At 32.4% G+C, this 26009-nt stretch overlaps 1 protein-coding gene across 1 annotated transcript in view; it reads right to left on the reverse strand.

Moving 5' to 3' along the window:
• The window catches only part of LPCAT1 (lysophosphatidylcholine acyltransferase 1), a 155101-nt gene that overhangs the window by 22468 nt on the left and 106624 nt on the right, over window positions 1-26009 (reverse strand). Inside the window, exons 6-11 of the mRNA XM_051969810.1 lie at window positions 22024-22082; window positions 20563-20597; window positions 19219-19273; window positions 16959-17041; window positions 7898-8023; window positions 3294-3447 (exon numbers count right to left, since the gene is read on the reverse strand). Coding sequence (XP_051825770.1) covers window positions 3294-3447; window positions 7898-8023; window positions 16959-17041; window positions 19219-19273; window positions 20563-20597; window positions 22024-22082 — 512 coding nt within the window. The remainder of the gene's footprint in view (window positions 1-3293; window positions 3448-7897; window positions 8024-16958; window positions 17042-19218; window positions 19274-20562; window positions 20598-22023; window positions 22083-26009) is intronic.

Below are 26009 nucleotides of genomic sequence, written 5' to 3' on the forward strand. Positions count from 1 at the left end.
TTTCCTCACCTAAAAAAAAAAGTTATGTCTTGTACATAGCTAGTAATATAAGATTAGAAGTAGATGGGGAAAAAAAAATCATGGTGCACTTTAAATGCCAGACTAAGGAGTTTGCATTTAATCAGTTAAAAGAAGTTAGGGATGGTCATTGTAGAAAAAAGATCTAAGAGAAATACAACTAATTTCAAACTTTTGAAAGGCCATCATGTGGAAGAAAGATTAGACACCTTTTGTTGGGTCCCTAAGGGCATAACTAACAGAATAGATGTAAGCTATAGAAAAGTAGATTTCTGCTAAGAAAAAAAAAAAAACAAACCTAGAACTTTAACAATGAAAGCATTTAAAAAAGTCAATGAGTTCCTTCAAGCAATAACAGTTCAAGAACTTAAAATATATATCTATGTGTTCATATATAATACATATAAAATATACATGTACACATAAATATGCTTACATATACATATTACGTATATGTTTATATAGGGATGCAAAGTTATTTTAGTCACATCTGATTCTCCACAACCCCATTTAGAGGTTTTCTTAGCAAAGATACTGCAGTGGTTTGCCATTTCCTTTTCCAGCTCCTTTTACAGATGAGAAAACTGAGGCAAACCGGGTTAAATGACTTGCTCAGGGAAACACAGTTAGTAAATGTCTGAGTCACATCTGAACACATCTGTGTTCTATCAATTGCGAGATTCTGTGACTAGACAAATACAGCCTTATGTAGTAGAAAGAACATTACCATTTACTTACTAATTATATGGAACTAGGAAATTAATAACTTTTTTGTGCCTCAGTTTCCTCACTATGAAATAACAGTACCTCAACTACCTACTTCACAATGTTGTCTTGAGACCTAATGAGATAATGGATTCCAAGTGCTTTATAAAAATTAATGTACTCCAAGACGTATGATAAAAAATATCCCATTTTATCTTTCCTTCTTTATTGCTCTTCACTTAAATATCTATCTGGATAAGGGATGGGGGGAAAAATTCCCAACATCCCACTGATTTTCATATTGAATTATGCTCTGCTATTTTCTGAACCATAATTCCCCTTATTATTATTATTGAAGTTGAAAACAACTTGAACAGAAGGTAACTTCAATTTTTGATTGAAAGTTTTATAAAAATGCAATCATATTACCTGTCCTTTGGCTTTAGAATAGAAAGATAAGTTTAAAGAAAACAAATGAATATGTAAAATTTATTTTTAAAACTGAATTTTACATTATGTTTGACAAAAAAAATTAAGTCTTAATTAAATAAGAACTTAAATACCTACTATGTATAAAACATTGTCCTAGGGCAATATAGATTTAATCCAATGAAAAGCCCACTCATAAAAATGACCCTGGGCTAGAAGGAAAAGATAATATTTTCTTTTTTAAGGCATGAATCTTAGTGAGATTTTCATTTTAAAAGATCTATAGGAAAAAAAGTTTGGGTGTTTTAAGGGTGATACTTCAGGAATCAATTAGCCAGAACAACTCTCTCATCATTTTGCATCACTAAAGTTAAATATTTTGTATTTAACAGTATTACATGTAACAATATTACATGGATGTAATAGTATTACATTTTTTCTACTTTTTCTTCCCTCATGGCTGCTCAACTTGGAGAAGACAATAGGAAAACAAAATAAAAACCACTCTCCCCTAAATGTTCAAATATCAAGGGAAAGGATGGATTCCTTTCTTTTTTGTTGATACTCCATTCTTCAGAAGTACTGAAGCAAATTCAAGTACTTGGTTTGTTCCTAGCAACACCACTCTTGCAAATATCATGATAAAAGACAGTTCTATGTAAAGATAGTCCCCTTTACCTTCCAGGCAGATTTCTTCTCAGAGAGAGGCCCTTTACTACTTATTTCTGCTAGAGATTTGACAGGCTTCTCTAAAAGAGTCATATGTATTTCTTTCTCAATGGTGTTTAGAATGTATGGTGATATTACATTTTAATAGTGCAATGAAATAACATTGGCTCTGCAAATGAATAATTTTTTTTCTTCTCCTTGGCATCTAATTTATCCTTTAAAAATTTGTATTGATGTCTTTTGTTATTATATCATCTAAATTTCCCCCTGTATTTCTTCTATCCCATCCCCCGCAAACCTCTGCAAAGAAGTGAGGGGAGATGTTGAAAAAACTTTTAATTGCTAAATAATGATCCATCTGACCTGCTAACATGATATTGCTTTACCTAAGTACTGGACAGACTCATATAAAGCATGAAAACTATTAGAAAACATTATAAAACAAAACAGAGATTTGAGTAAGACTAGGAGAAATTTGTAGCTTTACTCTAAGAGCCATAGTTTTTAATCTATCAATTCTAAATAGGCAACACTGCATCTTTAAATGAATTTTCAATGGTGAGCAATTATTCAATGTGGTTAGCATTTACACGTCAGTCCTGATATCACTTTCAAAGCAACTCAGTGATAATATAATCACAGCTGTAGTTACACCCCCCCAAAAAAAATCCAAACCCCAAAAAACAAAACCCTCAAACAATCCTCCCCTCATCCCAAACAAAACAAAAACAAAAGAATACAAAACTGTGTATTTTATTCCATAGTACATAAAAGCTATCTTTTACACTATTGATGTCTGTTTTCAGGAGAATTTTGTCTAGATTATAAAGTCTCAACAATACACTGAATTATACACTGCAAAAATTCATTAGTAAAACAAAAGAATGCAGCAAATTTATAAGAATTACAGATTCTACCAAACACTTGGGGGTTGAGGAAGAGGAGCCAAACTGCTTATTACTGTGTACCCTGTGCAATATGTGATCTTCTAATTAGCAAATCAACTAGAGTAACATCTATGCTGATGCATTACATTCATTTAATAGATATATTCAAATGATGCTTTCTTCATAAAAACTTCACTAATCCTTTCTCCATCATCTCCCTAGCCCAAGTTGGAAGTGATTTCATATCTCATAACACTTTGGATTAACCTCTCTCTCCGCACCCTCCATCCTTCCATCTCTCTCTCTCTGTATGTATATGTGTCTCTCTTTCTTTCCAAACATACATGTAAATTTAAACCTTTAAAATTGTATGTCTTCTTTCTATCTATTGGATCAGGAGCACTGAGAGTAGGAATTGTGACACCAAGTACTGCATATTAAACATAATAAATAATAAAATATTTGCTTAATGAATGAACAAAATAAAATACCAATAGGACCTACCATTATCCTGAGTTTACTGACACACTAATCTCCAAATTTTAGCGTTGTTATGCTTTTGTTTTGTGCTAATATAATTCTTACCTCATCAAATAAAGCAAACATGTCACCCAATGTATCAGAAACTGGGACTTCCATATATGCAGCAAATTCTGAAAGATTAATTTTTTCTCCATTCTTCATCTTAGCACTTTCTGAATATCTATCCAGATCTTTTTCAAGTTTTTCTGGTTTTAACCTATATGCAAAAAAGGGAAAAATTTTGACAATAAAATTTCAGGTTATTAATGAGGTATCTAAATTTTGATAAAAATATCAACAAATGATTTATAATGCAGTTAATGAAACAGAACAAGCATCAACAAAGAATATTTTTTCCTAGAAAAAATGATAATTTTAATAATTTTGAGCCACTCCAAAATGTGGTCTTTGATAATCTTCTACAAAAGATTGATCTTCTCAGGCTCTTGATTGATTCCAGTTTTTTTAGACAATGGAAGATTACAGAAGTAACAAGTCAACAATCTATCCTACATCTTTTAATGGTATTTGTACTTAAATAATGATCATTTTTACTCTTCCCCATTCCTAATTCTCCCTTAAATTTTCCCTTGTGACAAAGGACAACCATTAAATAAAAATATTCAGTAGAGTGACTACATTGAATACATATACAATATTTTTGTTCCAGGAGCCTTTTGCTATAGTGAGGGATGTATGTTTCATTATCTGTTCTCTGGAATTTTGGTTGGTTTTTCAATTACTCAGTTTTCTACTTTTCTTCACTGATATTGTTGTATATTACAATGCTCTTTTAACTCTATTCATTTTGTTCTATATTAGCTAATAGAATTTCTACCAGGATTCTGTGAATTCATCATAATTGTAATTTCTTAATATATAATAGTTTATGACCACAGTTTTGTCAACTGTTCTTTAAGTAATAAAGCACCAATTTTGTTATTCAAACTTTGCTCTCAAAAAGAAGGGTGATCTAAATATTTTGGCATACACTTTTTTTTTTGTTTTTGCTTTTGACTTTCTTAAGCTAGGAATCCTGCAGTGGATAAAGGGTATGGTTAATTTAGTAAACTTTCTTGCATAATTCCAATTTGAAATCTTGAATTGTTTAGCCACTTCACAGCCCCATCATTAGTGTGCATTTTTCCTTTTAGAACATTGCTTGCTGTGGTATAAAATTTCATAATTGTTTGAATTTGTACCTTTCTTAATATAAGTTATTTAAGCATTTTTCAAGGGATCATTTATATTTTGCAATTTTTGTTTTGAAAACTGTTCAAAGTCTTTAAGAATCTATCTTTTGAAGAACAGCTATTAAAATTTTGTGTCAATTAAATATATATTTTATGTATTCAGTTTTTTTTCACTGTTAATCAATAACACTTAATTTTGATAAATGAAACGTATAACCAATTATTCCATGTATTTGCTCTTTTTAGTCATTTTCAGTTGGATCTGACTCTTTGTGACTGCATTTTGAGAGTTTCCTGGCTTCCAGGAGCCAAGTAATTTATTGGAATTGCTTATCATTTCATTCTTCAGTTCATTTGAGGAATGTATAAGGATATATCTTATACATAATAAAGCACTACTATGTGATCTTGGAGAAAATAATTAACTTGTTTACTAAGGCTGTTCAGACAGCCTTTTAGGGCTATAAATTGCAGAACAGTATTCAGTCTGCATTGGTAAAGGGCATTCCTCTCACTGAGATTTCCATATTCCAGTGAAATCACATGTGTGAATTAAAAAAGGACCTATAAAATTTGAAATTTCTCTGATGTAAATAGGGAGTTGTAAACAATGTAGAAAATTTTACTTAAGGAATTATTTAAAGATAAGATAGACTGGAATTCAATTAGAACTACACAATTACCTTGTGGAAAAATTATAATTATAGTGATATATAATTATAATAACTGTGGTAAATGTAACTTTGTTAACAAATATTTATTGAATACCAATTATTAGTATGAAAGCCTTTTTTTTTTTTTTTTTAGATGTTATGGCTGATACAAAGACTGAAAAATGTGGTGTCTTGCCCTCAAGAATCTTAAAGTTCATTATAAGAGATTAAGACTATAGGGAAACTTTGTATATAAGCTACTTTAAACTAAGGCACAATGTCCTGAATAAGAAAAGATAAATTCAATACCAGAGAAGGGAGAGAATGAGACTAAGACAGATGATAGTATCAGGAGAGGAGAGCTCAGGTAAAGGAAGTAAGAGCTTTCTATAGAAAATTTCAACTTATAGACAGCTGTCATTTGTTACTTATTTAATTAAATTGTGGTGTACTTGAAAGATTTCCTAACTTGGGAGTCAGGAGAGACCTACTTTCAAATCAAATATATTAATTTTGTGATCTTTGGTAGACAACAGCATTTTCCTTGTAAGGTTTTTCAAGGGCTAAATGATAAAATGTATGTAAGACATTGAAAATCTAAAAGCGCTAGGTAAACATGTTATTTTAAATAACATTTAGTGTCAATGCTTTAATCCTTCATATGTATTTATACTTAAACACAGGGCCCTATTTAAGCATGCCACAAATGTTTCCTATATGTTGTTACCTAGACACCTAATGACAATGCATTGTTTTTCTGCATTAATAAAAAAAAAAAAAAAAACAAAACAACACTCCCTTAGGCATGGAGAGCTGTACTCTTGATGGAGCACAAAAAGGTAGCTTTTAGGACTTTTAATCTGACTCAAAACACTTGTTGACAAGTTTCCCTCAGCAATAGGGTGGAATAGCTATTTCGTCCAGGAAGACAAAAAGAAACATGGAGTAGCTCATTTCACATCAGGTCTCCAAAGAGAAATCAGATAACTGACAGTTGCTGAATAGAGTTCCTTCTTTTTCATGTAAAATGGAAAAGGATTTCAAGATCATTGTACTACAAACTGGTATAAGAAATGGAGGGAGGACAGAAGAAAAGAGAATGGGGAGAGGGAGATGGAGAGGAAGAGAGGGAGAGAGGAAGAAGAAAAAGAAAAGGAAGAATAAAAAGGAGAGAAAGAGGAAGAGGGGGAGAGAAAGGAAGAGAGGGAGAAGGAAAAGGAGTGAGAGGAGAGTGAAAGGCAGAGGGAGTAGGAAAGGGAGAGAAAGAGGGAAGGGGGAAGAAGGAAAAGATGGAAGGAAGCAAGAAAGAAGAGACTATGATGTATGTTGAATGGAATCCATTCTATTTTTTCCCTAAATGGTAAGGAATATATCCTCGAAACTTTATTAGTACAAGGGACTAAGACTCAAGCTCTGGATGTGATTTTCAAACCCTGTATAAATAAAAATAAGTGAGTGCCTTTCAGATTTAATAAATACACACTGAAGTGAAGAGAGACTCCTGGTCGAGTATTCTTTTCCATACTTTTGTAAAGCAAACTTTTTGTTAAGTGTCAGGTAGACTATTTGTGTCTCATTTCATTCTAATCTCAACCTTGAACCCCCAAACTGTCCTGAGTCAGACCTGGTCCAGAATATTGTAAGATTAAGAAAGACTCATTTCTGGGTAAAATGCTTATTTATCTGGTTGTTACACCATCTTCTCCTTTAACAGATTCCTTCTCTCCCCTGCAAAGAGTCATGTAAGGGGGAAAAAGCAACCAACCCAAACATTTTTACATAATGAATGAGGACTCAGTTAATTGCAAAATAATACATTTCCCTCTAAGGAATAATTGAAACTCAAATCAAAAGTAGTTGGCAGCAAGGAAGCAGTTTGTAAAGGGACTGATGGGACAGATAATAGGACTGATCAAATGTAGAGTTCAGCTTTAGAAAGGGAGTACCATGCAGAATCAAAGGAGAAAACTAACCAGAACTGAATAAAGTAGGCATGACTTCAGAGAAAATCTGTCCCTTTGACACTGGTTCCCCTGAGAGGTATTGGTAACATCTAAACCATTTTCAAAATAAAAAGAATTCATAACTTTACTGATCACACCATAATTCCACAATTTCTCAAATTTCTAGTAATCTTTTATAAAAATGGCACTTTATGTTTTGTCACATCAAAATGAATAGAAATTAGTTTTAATCTATTAATTATATTTAATAGAATGTAAGATCCTTGAGAATAGGGACTGCTCATTTTTGTCTTTGAACCTCAGTGCCTGGCACATAGTACTGCCTGCTTAATACATGCATATTGATTGCTTCAAATAACCTAAACTATAGACCAGAAGTGTTATAAAATCAGGTATGAGAATTACTGCTAGTAGGATAAGTCTTAGAAACAAAATTTTGAGGTTGACTTAAGGATAAATTTGGAAAAGCAAGAATTTGTTACTCTACCTACTCAGAAGTTCTCTAGTCTAAGAGTTCAGTCTGTGCCTGGTTTTGCACAACTAGTTTCTAAACTCTGACTGCAAAGTCTTTAGGAGTTGCTGCAACTCTAGAGGGGCTAAAGATACTTTGAATTGGATAAACAGTTATTTTAACATCTAAGAGATAAAGATTACTTCTTATATTCAGACCAACCTTTGAACTGTGCTACCACAAGAAAAAAAAGACAAAAAAGTAAAAGAGAATGGAATAATACCTTGATATCCTTTTCCTTTTTCTTGAAATACTAATTTCTGTAGATTAACTTTGGAGAACTAGTAAAGTTGGATAAAGGAAACATAACTAATTTCCTCATAAAAAGAATAAGAACATTGCTCACCCAAGGCTTCTCAGAAGCTTGGCAAATTCTAAAAGGCAGGTGTTTGAAGGGAGACGAAGTTGTCCTTCAGCCAATGCCAGCTGGCAGTCTTCAAATGTGTAATCTGTTACAGAAACTCCCAAGGCCCTTTAAGAAAGAAGACTGGATACAGTAAATGCAATTTTCCTTCTGACAGCTTATATATCAGAACTCCAGGATCTTGATTCTGCACACCTGCCTATCTCTCAACAGTTATGTACAAAATTTCAAAAGTAAATAACTTACAAAACTGAAAAAAAGTTTAAAAAATGGATAATTTTAAAAATAGAATAAATGAGAAGTTCCTAGGCAGGCTTTTTCTTATAGCTTGCACAAACCTTCTATCTCACATGGGAAGAACAGATTTTTGCAAAGTCAGGATAAACACAAAAGAAACATGAATTAAACAAGGGTAAGTTTTAGAACAAAACTCAGGCATATGTGGGGATATGGTCTAGATCTGTGATTTCCCAGGTGGAAAATCCCTCTACCAATTCAGGTCAGAACTTTTTCTGAAATTTAATCTTAAAGAATTGCCTAGATCACTGAGTGATCAAATGACATGAGCATGTAACACAGTCAGTAGATATTAGAAGCAACACTTGAATCCAGGTGTTCCTGGCTCAAGGTTAGCTCTCTATTCCTTGTATCATACTGACAAAGAAATAAACATACAGAATTAAAAAAAAATTTCCCCAAAGGTTTATCTATTTAAAAGTTTTAAATTGATTTTTAAAAATTAACAAGCATTTGCTTTCCCTCCATCTCAAATATGCATAGTCAAGCAAAAGAAATCAACAGATTAGCCATGTCCAAAATGTAAATCTTATTTTATATGGAGAGGGGAGGCATGAATAGGGAATAACTAAACAAATCATGATATAGGAATATAATGCTATGCTATTGTGCCATAAGTTGATGAAATGGAAAGTTTCAGAGAAACCTGGGAAGACTTGTATGAACTGATGTTGAGTGAAGTGAATAAAACCCAAGAGAAGAATTTATTTAATAACAACAACATTGTTAAAACAAACAACTTTGGAAAACATAACTCTTCATCAATGTAATGACCAACCATGACTCCAGAAACTAATGATAAAGAATGCTTGCTACCTACCTCCTTATAGAAAGGTGATGAGCTCAGTGTACAGATGATTAGAAAATACAAGTTAACACAGTTGTGCCTCTCTCTCCTTTTGAACTGAATCACCACTTTATTAAACAAGATATCAATAGTAAAATAGAAATTCTATTAAGTGGAACTTTTGCTGGGATCATGGATTTCATATACTTCCCCATAAAAATGTCCATAAAGGACCACATTGTGGGATTGCCTCAGAGGTGAAATCACCTATAAGGAAGTTGTTTTGTTGCTTCTGTGCCTAGACTTCTATGGGGTGCAAATAAATAAACTTTATTTTAAAAATTCCAGCATTAATGATATAAAATGCTGAAAACAAGATCTCAATGTACCAACTACCCACAATTTAACATAAAGTCAAATATCCATATTTAGAAACAGAGTTTTAGAAACAGATGCAAAAATAGTGATCTTGGTGCCTTTAGGAAGCAAATTTATTATAAGCATCACAGGAAATAAGTTTTACTAGCAATGTGAATTAAAAATGAATACAATTAACTGTGTGAGAAATTCTTCACTGGTATAATTTTCTGGTTCAACATCAAAATCGAAGTAACAATGGTCAATGGTGAATTGTAAGAAGGAGCAAAAGGAAAATAGCTAATGAAAAATGACTGATAATCAAGTTAATCTATGAAGCATAGAATATCTATAGATAAATAGTTCTTTGATTTTTCAAGCAAGTTTTGATTATTCAAGGACTATTTATCCAGTTGGAGTCCCCAGAGTCTCTAGGACTTTTGGCCCCTTTTTCTTTCTCCTGGTAGTCTGCCAGTCCATTAGAAATTCTACCAGAGAATAGACAAAGAGAATTGAAAAGAAACTAAGTTTAAAATTAAACTAATGAAATTTACCAAAATTTATTCTTTTTTTCAGAATATTTCTTTATTTTTTAGCTATGCATGCCCATATGGTATATCTAGACTTCCTGAAATCTTCTTCTTTCAATTCTGAGGAATTACTTCTTCAATGAAGGCTAAATTCCTCATTTTTTTCAGTTGAAACAAAGTCCTCAAAGTTTTTTCTAGCTTCTTTCCCTTCACCCTCTCACACACCTTCCATAATTCCCCACCTGTCCCTCCTGCACTTGACTGCATTTTTCCTTAAAGCTCACCACACCCTAATCTGTAAAATACTGCTGGGGATATAAATATGTGCTACATTCCTACTATTAGCTTCTTGGGGAAAAGGGCAACTTGTTTTTCTTTGTCTTCCCTTAATAGATGTCTGTGGGCATGAATGGGTACTATAGCTATTTCCAGACATTTGTAAAACTCTCTTCTGCAGGCCTAGATCTTTGAAAATGAGCCAAAAGTTTTACCAGGAGAGTAGAAAATGTTTTTGCATATATTAGCCTTTTGAGACAATTTCTGCTATCTTACCCACAATACTAACCACACAGTTACTTAAATTAGCTATCCTAACTTCCTCCACATTTAATATTTTTTGTTCTGATCATTTTAAAGGGGTGAACAGATCACATATCCCTTTAAATATTCAGGGTAATGAAACAATTATCTCTTGAAGGCAGGTTTCTCCAAAGTGTTTGGGTAGAGGAAGGAGCAAGCATATTATTATATATAACAATTTAGTCAACATACACTAAATATGCACTAAACTATGCACTCTCATGCTTCAATTATTCCATAAACTATTCTAATGATTGATTTGTTAAAGGCTGGTATCAAATGACCAACTTTTCAAATGTTAGTATGAAGGGCAATCATTGAGAGATATGAGATTAATCAAAATTATTCTATTAATTTGCAAGATTTCTTAGAAATACAAAGTTCTCGTGGAGGACATGGTTCTTAAATGAAAAAAAAATCTAGAGAATAACAGTCAAATTCTGGCAAGATGCCTAAATAATTTAAATGACAAAGGTATTAATAACCTTCTTGAAAAAGTCTGAAGAAGAAAAAAAAATGATACAACCTTTCAATAAAGGATATATGCAAAATGGCATATGTTCTTTTGAGATCAAATATAAAAGCTGAAAATGAGTAGGAAGTTGTCTCCTTGGCAATTTCTCATGGTTAAGATTGATTTTATTCCAAGGAGTGGCAAATTTACACACCTAAGCTGTCATGGTTACAAAGTGAAAAATATTCAGGAGAATTTGGATTTATGGCAGATATACGCACACGTATCTATATTGAATTTCTAAAAAAAAGTTTTTTGAGAGAAGGAAGAAGAAATATTTCTGTCTCACAAATCTGAACACCTACCCTAATATTGTGACAGGCACATTAGATTTTAAAATATGGGTGAATTTGAAGAGAAAATTTGAATAAATGTTTGTTGAATTGGATAACTATAAATGAGAGTGATAACACTCCAAATTAACTCTGAAAGAATTTACAAGTCACTCAAAATCTGTTCTATGCAGATGGTCTTGATAGAATCAATGTACCTTAACAATAGATGACTAAATTTGTCCCCCTTTTTCTCCACTAGGAAAAAACAGTACACTCAAAAATGTTATAACTGTTATTAAGGAGTCTTTATTTGCAAATTCATGATACACTTAGTAACAAATTCTCTTCTCAAAAATATTTTTTCCATCAAATTTAAAATAGCATCCACTAACAATCATTTCCTCAATTATCACAAGTATTTATTTATTGAAACCTATGCCATGTTACATACTAAAGACATAATGCCCCTAGTTTTGAGAGTTTATAATCATTTTAGGATAAGACAACTAATTAAAGTGTTATTAGTACTATTCCCTCTCATTTATATAATGCCTTACAGTGTGCAGTTTTCCTCACCATACTCTTGTATGAATGAGAAATAGTATTTATAGGGCAGCTAGATGGCACAGTGGATGGAGCACCAGCCCTGAAGTCAGGAGGACCTGAGTTCAAATATGGTCTCACTTCTTGGCTGTGTGATATTAGGCAAGTCACTTAACTCCAAGTGCCTCAATAACAGCAAAAAATTAGTATCTATCCCCATTAAATAGATAAAGAAACAGGCTAAAAAAGTAACTTGCCTAAAGAATGGGAAGTAGTTAAGTTAGTACTCAAATTCAGGTCTTCTGAAAGGAAGTGCTTTGTCTACTATTCCACAGGTAGTATATGCTAAATGCCAATTAAGTCATACAGCCAAGTGCTACAATAGAAGGAAAAACCAGGAGCTGAGGATTAAGGAAAGTTTCATGGAAGGAGTGAGACAAACTGAGCTTTGAAGCATGGTCATCATTAAATTCCCAAAGAAGATAGCAAAAAAGGCTATTCTTGCCTGGGAGGTTAGTGTGTATAATGCTGTGTTAAAGTTTGGTAGGAATTATACTGTGTGGGATTAGGTGAAGAGAGGTGATGATAAAGATGGCTAGTACCATATTATGCATTATCTTTAATATCAAGCTAATCAATCAAAAACATTTGTTAAGTGCCTACTATGTGTGCCTTGGCACACTGTGCTAAACACTGGGGATATTAAAAAAAAGAATGGAGCAGCTAATAATCTTAGAATGTATCTTGTCAGCAATAGGGACTAAAATTTATACTGTGTAGGGCAGTAACATGATTAAAATGATGTTTTAGGCAAAGACTGCAGTATTATTATGTAGGATGGATTAGAGCAATAAGGGTTTGTAGATGTAAGAAAGAGATGACAGAAGGACTAGAATATAAATGTAATAGAAGGAACTAACAGGAAGGGGTAGGTAATAGAGAAATTTTATGAAGTATAGAACTGAATGAATTAAAATAAAGCAAATAGGAGATACAAGATGACCAAATTCATTATTTACATGAATCAGACTTAGTTCTTAACAAGGACAGAAAAGCTAGGGAAATTTCAAAGAACTATAAATGGGATTAACAGATTAGAGATAATATTTTATGAGGAAAAGTACTTATGTAGTACACAATGACAGAATGTTAAAAACTAGAAGGAACTGGGGACCATTTAGTTAATTCCTCTCATTTTCCAGTTGGAAAAACTGAGAACCAAATTTTAAACAAGTTCGTACAACTAGTTATCACAGCCGAGATTAAAAACATCTACTGGAGTCTTAAGTGCTCATTTCCATTACACTATGCTGCTCCATACATTGCCCAAGACATTTTATATGGTAAACTCATGCATAATGGCTACATTTATTAATTCTTTGCATGGTGCATAATTAAATCTACTTACTGTATGACAAGGAATACAAATAAAGAAAGTTGCAGCCTGGAGACTGAATACCTTGATTAACATCATGCTGTGATGAACTGAGATTGGAGTACCAGTTCCTGATTCCTAAATCTAGTGCTTAGCAATTTAGTTAAACTACCTTCTTTTAAAGGATAAGGTAGAAAGTCAATTTAGTGTGTAGACCCACACAACTAAAGAATCATGATACTATGATATTAATGTAAAGAAATAGATGACTGACCAAAGAGCAATTATAAAACTCACTGTCTATAACTATGTACTTAATAAAATCCATTTGATTCAAGGAAGGAGCAATTAATTTCAGCAAACTTCTTACTTCTAAATTCATGAACTCCTATAAAAAGAATCACAAACAAAACAGCCTAAAATAAATTTATACAGGATTCAGAGATATCAACCTTTCGAACTCTAAAGAACAATATAATCATGTTAAAATAACAGGAAGTCCTCTGGCATTTAAATTCTTTCATAAACTGGTGCTTGCCTCCCTTTTCAGTTTCCTTGTATCTTACTTACCTCCACATAATCTGTAATCCGATAACTCTGACCTCTTTGCTGTTCCTTGCACAAGACCCTCTATCTCCTGCATATGGGGACTTTCAAAAACTGTTCTCCATGCTGGAATTCTTTCCCTCCCAGCTCCTCCTATTTTTCCTTTGACCTCCTTCAAGACTTAGCTAAAATTCTGATCCTGATTCTAACTCAATTCCCTTCATGCTAGTGGCTTCATCTGGGGATGATTAACAATCGTCCTGGCTATCTCTTATCTGGTTATATTGGTCTGCATATTGTCTCTTCCATTAAACTATGAGCTCCTTGAAGGCAGGAACTCTTTTTGGCCTTTTTTTTTTTTAAATTCCCAGGGCTTAGCGCAGTCCCAGGCATATAGTAGGCATTTAATAAAAGCTTGATTATTTGATTAGTAAAGTTGAGTACATGTGAAATGGCTTCAAATGTATTCATATGCCATTATAAGGCTCAAAAAAAAGAATGAGATTTTCCACTGTTATTAAGGGACCAGAAAACACAAACGAGTCAAATATAATTAAATATGTGTGTGTGTGTGTGTGTGTGTGTGTGTGTACATGCACACACACACACACACACATTATATACTGTGTTCTAAGGCAGTAGCATCAAATAAATAGAAATGATGGCTTCTAAAATGTACATAAGAATCCCTGCAGCTGCAATTAGAATTATTATTGATGATTTATTGGATTTTTATTTTGTTAAATATTTTCCAGTTATATTTCAATTTGGTTCTAGAAGAAGACAGCATATTATCTGTTATCTGTTATAGGGGATACCTTCCTTTTATCTTTCCTTTGTCTTGTGTTTATATTACCTGATTACCACAGCTCATAAAATGGCTTTTTTCCCTCCATTTCACTTCTGTCTATCCTACAGAACCTAACTGTTGGCTTTTTAGTCAACCAGTTACCAACGTGTGAAATTCTATGGAGAAAAAGTTTTTAGAAGAATGAAAATATTATTAAGCATTCTTTTGAATCTTTCTCAATAATAGAGTTCTGGTAAGGTAAATCTCTTTTTTAAATTATTGAACAATTTCATTGTTTCTTAAAAATAACATTATGATCAATTAATATAAAATAATTAAAATAATTTCCTTTAAAGAGTAAAGTTTAAAATGGGAAGACAAAACGTGTCTAAATTTAAAATATCCTTTCTTTTACATAGCTATACTGTACTTCTCTGATATTCATGTTTCTTGATTTTCTTTGATCTTCTTATAAGACAGAGAATCTGAATGTAGGAGACAGAAGAAATGTTGGCGTGGAGTGTATTTGGCTCTGCCCCATTATTTTGCAAAAAAAAGAAATTTGGAAAGGGGATTTGCCAGAAGTTAGGTGGTTAATAAGTAATAAAGAACCCAAGTTTTCTGACTTCTAATCTAGTGCTCTTTCTAGTAGTGCTCTACTTTACCTTTACTATATTAATTAAAGTTACCTCATATATTATCTGTTGATAGCAGCTGCCCTATAGATAATCTATAGATTAACAGATAATTAAGAATTAACTATATATTTATAAAAACTGTCCTCTATCCTACACTTAAAAAAAAAAAGAAAGTCATAGTAATGACATAGAATTTTTTTGAAAAGATGAACTGTCCTGATTCCTCAAGAGGTTAATAAATTATTTAAAGAAGTACTCCTAAAACGCAGCTAGCAAGTGTATATTCAATAACCTTTGAAATTAGTCTTTAATTCTGCAACATGATGAAGCATTCTAATTAAGGTAGACTCTTCTAGCAGGAAAAAGGAGAAGGGAAAAGGAAAGAAGTACTGGAGAATGAAAGATAGACAAAGAAAAGAGGAGAGTATTGGCCTTAACTATGCCCTTTATGCCTACTTTCTAGGAAATTTATAGACATACAGAAGAATCATTTCCAGTTTTTTAGTTCATGTATGTCACATGCCAACATCAATTACTTTAACTTAAAATTTTTTAAAGAGATCTATAGAAATAGGGAATATATTAACTATAATGAGAATATGGAATTTATTTCAGAAAACCAGGACAATTTATCACTTAAGTAACAGTATCACTTAAGCAATAAGACTATAAAGTCCACATCTCAACATAATGGGGCTATATTTTGACTTACACAACTTCTCATCTTCAAAGCTATCCCACAATTTTAAAGCCACTCACTGTTTTAGGCGCTGCTTCTGCTAGTCTCTCCCGGGAATGCGGTGGGCCTAATTCGGAGGCAGCCCTTCCTGACAGTAAATATGAGAAGAGAAGCAAGGAGAAAAAAGGAGAAGGAAAAGGGAGAGGATGGGACATGGAAGGACGAAAGATGGTTAGAGAGGGGAGAGGGAGTCTTGAACTGAACTCTACTCATTGACCATAATAACTGAAGAACTTAACGACAGCAGGAACTGGGAATATTTTCTAAATTTCTAACTGCATGCAGTCTGTAATCTTAATGTCACAGTAATATTATCAAAATCACCTTTGAAATGCTATAAAAATATATATACAACTATACAAAGCCGAGACAATTAATCTATAAATATTAATGGCCTTTGATAAAGTGATAAACTAGTAAAAGCAAATTTTGATTTATGTACACCACAATCCCAAACTTGAACTGGTACTTAATGTTCTTGAAATGGCTCTTCCATCCTTTGTAAAAAAAAAAAAATGCAAATGATTTAATGTGAAAAACCTGAGTATGACTGATATACCAACAATGCTTTACCTTTGGATACAAGATTCTTGTGCTGTAATGTTGAAGACCAAGGGTATGTGAATATAAAAAAGTAAATCTAAATTACTCATCATTCATCACTTTCTAGAAATTTGATGTTACTACATCAGATTGACATGTTAATTATATAAACTGTTAGGCTCACTGAAATCTATGCCCTATTCTCAGAAGGGCAATGTCTTCCTTTTTCTTTTTTCATTAAATCCATTTCTCCAAAGAGTTACACTAAATTTTCCTTTTCTACAGCAATGCTACAGAGGGAAAATATAAGATAGCAAAGAATTTCTGAAACCTTGTTTACAGTGATAAATATTACCAATCCCTATAGTTGTCTTACAAAAATCACCAAAATAATGAATGATGTTCCTAAGAATTTATTTAGTTACTAAAGATTAATCAATAGGATAATAAAAATTTTGAATCTGACTGTCTTTCTTGAATGGTGATTTTTCCAGATGAATGCCAAGAACCCAGCAGTAGAGTATACTTACTTAGCCATTATGCGTCTCACATTATTTGCATACAATGCTGGATTTTTCTTTTCTTCTTCTGAAGGTGTATATACTGGAAGAAACTAAACATAAAACAGTAAATTATACTTGTATCCTAACTGGTTTCCTAAACATGAGAACAAAGCAATTTTATCTCTGCTAAGATTAACATGACCTGAAATCTGACAAAATAATTGTAATTATATAGCACCAAAGATACATCATTGTCTTGAAACCAAGTAAAACTATTATTATTATTATTTTTTTTTTTTTTGGAAAAATGGATAGAGTTGAATTTCCCCATCCAGCTAATGACATATCCTCAAATCAGGTTGGGGTTTGTTTTGAATTTCACAATAGAATTGCCTCTATTTGAATATCATTTTCATGGTCTCTAAAGAAGTACTAAGTTTATATTTTGAAAGCAAACATCTAGGTTTTTGTTTTGGTGCTATCATATCCTTTAAAGATACATAAAAAATTTAAATTGGTTATAAACATTTTTTTCAGTTATTTGACATTTAGCCTGTTTAGAAAGTTAGCACACATGAATATTTCATACATAGGTTAAACACTAATATACACTATAAAATGATAAATTTCTACAAATTTATAGATCTTGACTTCTCAAAACTTTTAAATAACCAGTCTTGCACTCATTTACATGGATAACTCAGAAAAAAGGGGAAAATGTTTTAAGTACCTAATCTTATTTCACTAATTCTATAAATCACAAACATCAAAATTTCTAAATTACTTCACTGACTTGCTCCAAAGGGAACTTATATTAATTTTCTATAAAATCAACCCATTACAGGAAGCAGTAATCTAAGCCACATTTGTCTAATGAATAACAGCAGCTCACAATTACATAGCATTTTAAAATTCTGAATTCTCTTTCTATTAAAAGAATTTCTCTAAGGTCTACAAAGTATAAACTTTAATTTTCTATGAACTTCTCGCTTCTAAGTTAACATAAAAATAAGAGTTTTGTGAAAATTCCTTAATTAAAATAAGTAATGTTCTACTATTAACACCACTAAACAGAAACTACCTTTAAATAATTATCTCATTCCACTAAAAAACACAAACAATGGATGTATGCAGTTAAAAGCTAAGGTTTGAAAAACATATGAGAACTTTTAAACCACAATTATGATGTTTATCAAAACACACACATGGTACAGTTCTTAAACCCATTTCTTTGTATTTCTTTCAGATTTATTACTATCATATACTTTTGCTTTTGATCCAAAGTATAGGATAACTAAATCATAGAATTTTAAAGTGGAAATGTATTTTGGATAAGCAAAAGGACCGCTTTTATGGTACCCTTCAACTCTAAATGCTATGATGACCTTGTTCTCTAATTGAGGATTCTAGAAATAAAGACATAAAATAACTGGCCCCAAATTCTACAACGACTAAGTGGTAGAACCTGTTACAAAGTCTATATCTACTGACTTCTAGTCTAGTATTCTTTTAACTATAAACAATCTCTTATTTCTTTCTTCCTATTATGATAAGGAACAAATCATTTCATAAGAATGACCCATTATTTCCTTTGTATAAAAAAATTGCTGTATTTAAAGCCTGGAATCATCGCTTAATAATATCTTAAACTTGGATTAATGTCATGATAAAGCACCTTATAATATGTCTAACATCCTACTGAAACAATGAAAACAGATACAATATTCTATTTCTGCACTATGTATCAAGACTAATTTAGATGGAAACAAGCAGAATTTAGCTGGTCTTATAGTCTGTATTTCTCAGGCTTAGGATCTTGCTTTTACCAAAATTCTTGGTAAAAACTTGTCCAGAAAAATGCTGACTTTGTTTAAAGGAATTCAGAGAATTTCATGAGTCTAGCAAGTCATGAATTGGCCTATGATACTGATGTATTATTTTTATTGTCTAATTAAAAAAAAAAGACTTAGCAAATAAGCATTTCTTATGATCAGAAGCATGCAATAATGTCAGTATCAATATTAAAAGTAGAATAATTTAAAGAATTATAACTTATTGCATAAATGCCTACTTATTATATATATAATACTTACATCCACATTAACTATCAAAGTCAAAATTTTCAAAAAAGGATAAATTTAGAGATAGGCTTCCTATTTGCCTTTAAAAATCTTATCCAAATAATTTTAAGAATTAATAGAGAATTCCTCTTAATGAAATGTTTCTGAAACACCTCTAAAAAGCCTTAACGAATGTAAAGAATCTTTATCATTTCTTTTCTACTGACCTCAATTTCCACAAAATTGTGAAACTGACATAGGGTAAGCCATAAAATCTTCAACCTTAAAAAAAAAAGAAAGAATAATAATGAACAAAAAGTGAGATATTTTAAATTCAGTTTAAACATTCTAAATGCTGATGCCAGAATTTTAGGCACAAACTTCCCTCTAGATGGCACTGTTGTGTATTTAATTCTTATGAATTCTGAATTGCACCTTTAGCCCAAGGTTTAGCTGTTAAAATTCAGTTGCCAAACAATAAATTTGAGTTCTTTATTGAATTAAAATAACCATCATAGTATATAAAGCATTCCTTTCAACAACTTTAAATGTAACAAATACTGAATTAACAATGTATTGCTTCTCTTTTTTTTCCCATTAATATAGTGATAGTTATCTCCATTAAATAAATATCACCTTAATTAAAGTTTTACTCAAATGTCTCATCATGGCATAAAGGTGACCTTGGGTTACTAAATGCTATATCAGAAGAATGCAAGCTATGGCAGGCCCCACACAAATTGAAAAAAGTGTTCAAATATAGATTTGGTGATATGACAGATTATATGAATATTGTTTAGAGATGAGTCTGTTCAGTTTTGGAGAAACTAGCACTGGGCAATTATATTGGTCAAGGAAATTCATGTAATCATCTGCTATACTCTGTGTGTGTGTGTGTGTGTGTGTGTGTGTGTGTGTGTGTGTGTACACAATATGTATATAAAAAAGTATCTATAAGGATAAAATTATAGATCTTTTGAAGCACTGAATAAATATGCAATAATCATAATTAAAGAACAGTTGTTCTTATTCCTCATTTGGGGTCCATTTTACTTAAATCCCTAGAAGTGGGAAGTATAGAAACAAGTCACAGCTTAAGTGTATTCAACATTATTGTTATACAACAAGCTGTTATTTATTCTTTACTTCTGTACATAAATTTGTATGGTACACAAGAGTGCTGGGAAAAGTATCCATAGTTTCCTTGTTACCTTTTTGACTTTTACATGACATTTAACATAAAAGGATGGCTAGTAACTAGATCTGGTTTTATTGACACAGAGAATTTCCAGGTGAGGAAATAAAACCTATCAATGCAGACTGACTAACTCAGGGGTACAGCCAGTATGTCAGTGTTAAGACTTGAATCCAGGTCATCTTGGTTTTAAGGTTATCTTATTATCCACGATATCATGCTTCTCTGTAAGGAAAGTGTGACAAAATGGAAAAATATGGGTTGAGAATTTGTCAGTGAGCTCTACTTGCTACAGACATTTACCCTTCAAATGCACCATCCCTTTCTTTGGAAGTAACAACACAGAAGAAAGAAAAGAAAATTTGGACTGACTTACGCTCCAGGTCCTTGCCATGTCCAGGTAATTGTATCCTAAAGATAAATTCAATTGAATACAATTAATTGATTAAAATTTAATGATTCCAACTTTATATTCTTTGTTGAGTACTGTGGCATGACTACTGTGTTCTGGGCAAACTCACTTTTATTTCTGACCTATCTTTCACCCCTTCTTTTTGTTTTCTCTTGTTAAATAAAAATTGCTTCCCCCCTGGTCTTTTTTTACCTGCTTCCAATGCTGTTGTTTCAATTAGAAAGGGAAATGAAAAAGGCAATCAACATCTTCCATATTTTTTAAACACTTCTGTGTCACAGCTGTATTGCCATATTCTATTTACAAATGATGAGTTTATTTGAAGACTTTGACATTCATTCCTATGATCCTCTTCGTACTACTGCCAAGGGTTATTCTGGGAGCAACCCCTCCTCATACAGCTCACATCCTACTTCTTATCTCTACTCCCCAATCCCCAAATAGCTTTTAAAACTTCAGTATCTGTACTGACCAAGCTGTCTTCCCTCTATAGTCTTTATCTTTATGCCACATTAGCTACACATCAGTGGGGTCCCAGCCTATATCCTAGAATCTATCATCAACCTTTTTAAGATTTCTAAGAGTTCTAATTCAGAGTTCCCTCATCTGATCACCAATATATCCTGCCATCTATATCACAGATAAACTATTCTCTAACTGGGATAATCTCTCACTGCTCACCTTTCCCCATTTTGCCCAGATAATTCCTTTTTGGCTTGAGGGGATTTAATTCTTACATCTCATTTCTAGGTCAGTTATAGTCTTCTGTAATGGGCTGAGGCTTGAGTTGATGCACTGAGGTCCCAAGCACATGAGGCTAAATAGTAATTGGACCATACTCTATTAATATATATGCTTGGAGAAAGAATGGCCCCCGCCCACTCTTTGTGCAAGTCCTGATGTGTTGTTTAGGAAATGATGATTTTGGTGGGTGGAGGCAGCGGAGTGGAAAAGGAAGGGGAAGGAGAGACTGCTTGCATTGCCATTGCGAAGGTTTTTCAGCTCAGGTCTCTCTCTGCTAGCTGGCTTCCTGTCACAACTGCCCATATTGCTGTCGCAATATTTTTTCACCTCTTCACTTAAATAAAGAGTGAGGATTTTCCCCTTAACCTGAATTCCTGACTCAGGCTGATTTTAAATACGTGGTCATCACAGTCTTCTTGGCCACTTCAGAGCAAAAGGTGTTTTCATTAATATGTTACTTGTACATTATGAATAACAAAACCTATTATGCCTCTCGTGACTTCTTCTGGAAAGATGTGTTAAACTCGGTCCACAATACCCTAGAGGATTTCCTACAGTTTGTTTACTACTGTTGTGTAAACAAAAGCCAATAAATGCACCATGGATACATTAAAACTCATTATAACTCTAACCATCAATTTACTGGTCTCAATGTTTAATCCACAATTGAACAGAATTTACCAGTTTGTTTGGATATCGTAAAACTACAGGTTGAACAGGAACACCAGGAATAAAAGCACCTAGAAAGAAAAATCACACATATAAATTAGGTGTACTGTATAATATAAGATGACCTAAAATATTCCTAACTGATCCAACAGAATATTGCTGGCAGGATTTACTACCTTAGAGTTTATTTGAAATTTTTTTTACGCATCTTCATAAATTAATTAAAAAGTAGATAGATTCACAATAGACAGACCGTAGATAGTCTTCAGCCTATGCAAGTTTAAGACTTCACTTAGACTTTGGGGACACTTTATATAAAAATACAGCTATGCCACTATGACATGGACTTGAAACAGTTGGAAACCATGCCCTCAGGAGGCAGATTATCATTGAACATGTATTTTCACAAAAGTTATAAACAAAAATAGATGAAGACAGAAATATTAAATATTCATCCCTGTCCAACCCCAAAATCATGCTAACAGAGTCAAGTTGGGTACCAAGGCATTTTTATTTTTAATAAATGCAAAATTTTACAAATATTAGAACTCAAGGCTACTCTTTGGCATGTTTGCATGTGAGAACTAAAATTAAGGTATGGCATTCCATCTAAAGAATGAAGTCAAACAATGTTTATAGCTACATAACGCAATATAATAAACATAGTAATATTATCTAAATTAATAGATTCAGTTGAACAAAAACCATATTTTATAATATTAAAAAAATAAAATTAATTTGGAAGAATAAAAAGTTTAGATTTTAAGGGAAATAAATGATAAGAAATAGGAATGCATTGGCCAGAGCTTTACTACACATAAAAACTAAGTCATACTGATTAAAAAACAGAAAACTGTGTAACTCTGTTCCCTGAGGTCATGTGTTCCAACTGCTTTAGGTCCATGCCATAGTGTCATAGTCTAGAAAGTCTATAATAATAAAAACCACCCTTGGAAAGATCCAAGGTAGATCTGCTATATCTTGAATTCTTTGCCAAAGCATGTTGTATTTTTAAATAAGATGTCCTAAAAGTCTAAGTGAAGTCTTAAACTTTTATAGGAATGGAACAAATTAGATAATATAAAACAGAAGCAAGTAAAATTAGTAGCTAAAAATTCCAGCTGTCGACTTCTTCGACAGAGACAAAATAGCCTAGATTCACATATCTATTTCAACAGAACCTTGTAATTTTTACCATATCAAATAATGATTCCTTAATTGTTTTTCATTGTTACAATGGTGAGTTCTATCTAGAGGGCAAGAAAGAATGCCTTCGTTCCCCTGAAATGCTTGCTGCAAAAGTAATAGGCATCAAAAAAATATTTTATTTTTTTAAATTAAAAGCAAACATGAATGGTAGCTGTCTGGCATACAGTAATGTTTGCTGACTTGATTATATGACTGAAATATGAATTGGTCTTGTCTTAAGCTTAGTCTGAAGAATATGACCTAAAAGTAAGATAGACCTGGGATGCACTGGTATGTTACAATAAATAGTTTTCAATATAATAGAATTATATGTAAGATGGGTCTTAGACCTTATCCAGTAACCTTATCAGTTACTAAAATAACTAAAAGGATTTTATTATGACAGTTTCCTAGTATGATCTCTAAGCTCAGAATGACGAATAAATTGTAACATATTTCACATTTAACATACCACTCCTTGTCAGACTACCATCTATTTTTATGTTTATTATGTCTACCATCCATAGTAGCAACTGAATCGCTCACCAGACTATCAAAACTGTCCTAGGATGCTGTTTCCATATGCTTTCATTGGTATTTAGAAGTAGTTCTGCCTAACATTTGCATTCTATGTAATAATAATATTTAGATAGTTCCTTGAAGCTTAAAAAACATTTTCTATCTTATTTAATTGAATAATATTTACCTATGAAAATAGAAAATAATACTGATTTTCCCAAGATACTATTCAAGTCTTTTAGGTGTAAACTCTTTCTTATTATGAAAAATCATCATCACAAATGATATTATCTACATTTTAAAGCCCTAAAGAACACGATGCATATTTTTCCTGCTCTTTTCTGAGTTCAGATCATTAAGGAAAACATGAGTAAATACTTATTTGGCAAGCAGTCTTTGACCAAGAGCCAAGTTTGCACCATTAGCCTTCTTTAACTTTAGACTGAAGCCTTTTGCACAATGATTGTACTGTTTAAGATTAAACTTCATAAGAACAGATTCATTCTCAAAATGAATCTCTTGGACAATCCCAAATCAAAACAAGAATGACACAAAGCAAACCAAAAACATCTTTGTAAATCAAACCCAAAGTAATTCAAATTAAAGTCGAGTAAACAATATTACAGATTACGGTTGCTTTTCCTATATAATAGAAATTTATGTAGCCCAAGTAGTATAACTGAGAAAAATAAGGTTGCAAACAAAAGGATTTTAGAAATAATTTATAAGGTGGACTTAACTACAAAGGTCATTAAAGATAAAGCCACTGTGGCAAGTCTACACAGATACAATTTCCAAATTGGATTTCAAGCAATTAAGAGTCTGATTTATGAACTGATAGAAGAATAGAAATAAAAAAGAGGACAGTGATAGACATATCTTTTCTGGATATTGCCTAAATTATTACTTTTTAAACTAAAACAATCAGCAAGCATATACCAATTTTGTCTTTTCTACACGTAAAAGTAGCGTACACTGGGATTCTATTAAAATCATTTCTTGTACAATATAATTCAGATACATCTCACAAAGGTTTTTTGAGATGCATCTGAAACCTTATTCAAGGGAGTTTAGTTAGTAAGGGACCTCATAATTCCCTAGTATGCCCAACGACAGAATGACAAAAAAAAGAAGCTGCAGCCTATTTCGCATCCATATAGCATTATTTGTCAGTATTATTAATTACAACTACCACCCATAGTAGTAACTGGATTTCTCCCAAACTATCAAACTTTATCCAAGGATGCAGATTCTACACATTTTCATTGGTATTCCAGAGATATTTCTGTTTACTTCTGTTTACCATATGAATTCTGCTACTTCTCTTTCCCCTTCCCTGCTTTATAATCTCATACCCCTTTCTTAGGAATAGAAAAGCAGCAGTTGGGGAGAATATCATTAGTTCTGGCATCAGAAAGACTAGATTAAAAAACCACCTCTTACACTTGCTACATATAGGACCTTGCTTAAATCACCTTTCCATATAAAATGAATGAGTTAGACTAACTGACATTCTTTCCTATTCTAGAACCACGATCCTGTATTACTGGTATAATGCTTAGCCTGTTGACCTACCAGAGCCTCCCCTGAAGAAACCCTGTTACTTCAGATTAATATTTTTTTTTCCTTAGAGAAAGATATGTTGTTGTTGTTTTTCTGAAGAGCAAAGACTCTGCTATATTTTTTCTCCAGCAAATCTCTTTAGTTAGAACAGGTCTCCATATAGGATCAGAGTATAAGATTTTTTCAGGTCTTGCCAACATCTTCTTATCACATTCCTATTAATTCATTACAATGCTGTAGAATAGATTTTTATATCTGTTGAAAGGCTGAACTAGATGATTTTTAAGGGTCCCTTTTATGCAATGATGCCATGAAGTAATTCTAAAATACTATACTTCTAAAAGATGGGGGTGGATCCTATAATAAGCTGTAATTCTTAAATACTATACTTCTACTTTTGGGGGGAAGAGGGAGTGTAATTGGGGTTAAGTGACTTGTCCAGTGTCATACAGCTAGGAACACTTGTTATTAAGTATCTGAGGCTTGATTTGAACTCAGGTCCCTCTGACTTCAGGTTCAGTACTTTATCTACTATACTATCTAACCCCTAAAATAATATACTTCTAAAAAGTGAAGAAAGATACTAATCAGCGGCAAAGGGATCTTTGCAAGTAGCAAATTCTAAGTTATAAGTTAGTTAGAAGTTATAACACAATTTAGAAAGAGGTACTGCTCCTACTCCAAAATGATTGGAAATGGGGGAAGCTAGATGGTACAGTGCATAGAGC

Source organism: Antechinus flavipes, chromosome 1 (assembly GCF_016432865.1).
Source record: "Antechinus flavipes isolate AdamAnt ecotype Samford, QLD, Australia chromosome 1, AdamAnt_v2, whole genome shotgun sequence".
In the NCBI taxonomy this organism is placed as follows: domain Eukaryota; kingdom Metazoa; phylum Chordata; class Mammalia; order Dasyuromorphia; family Dasyuridae; genus Antechinus; species Antechinus flavipes.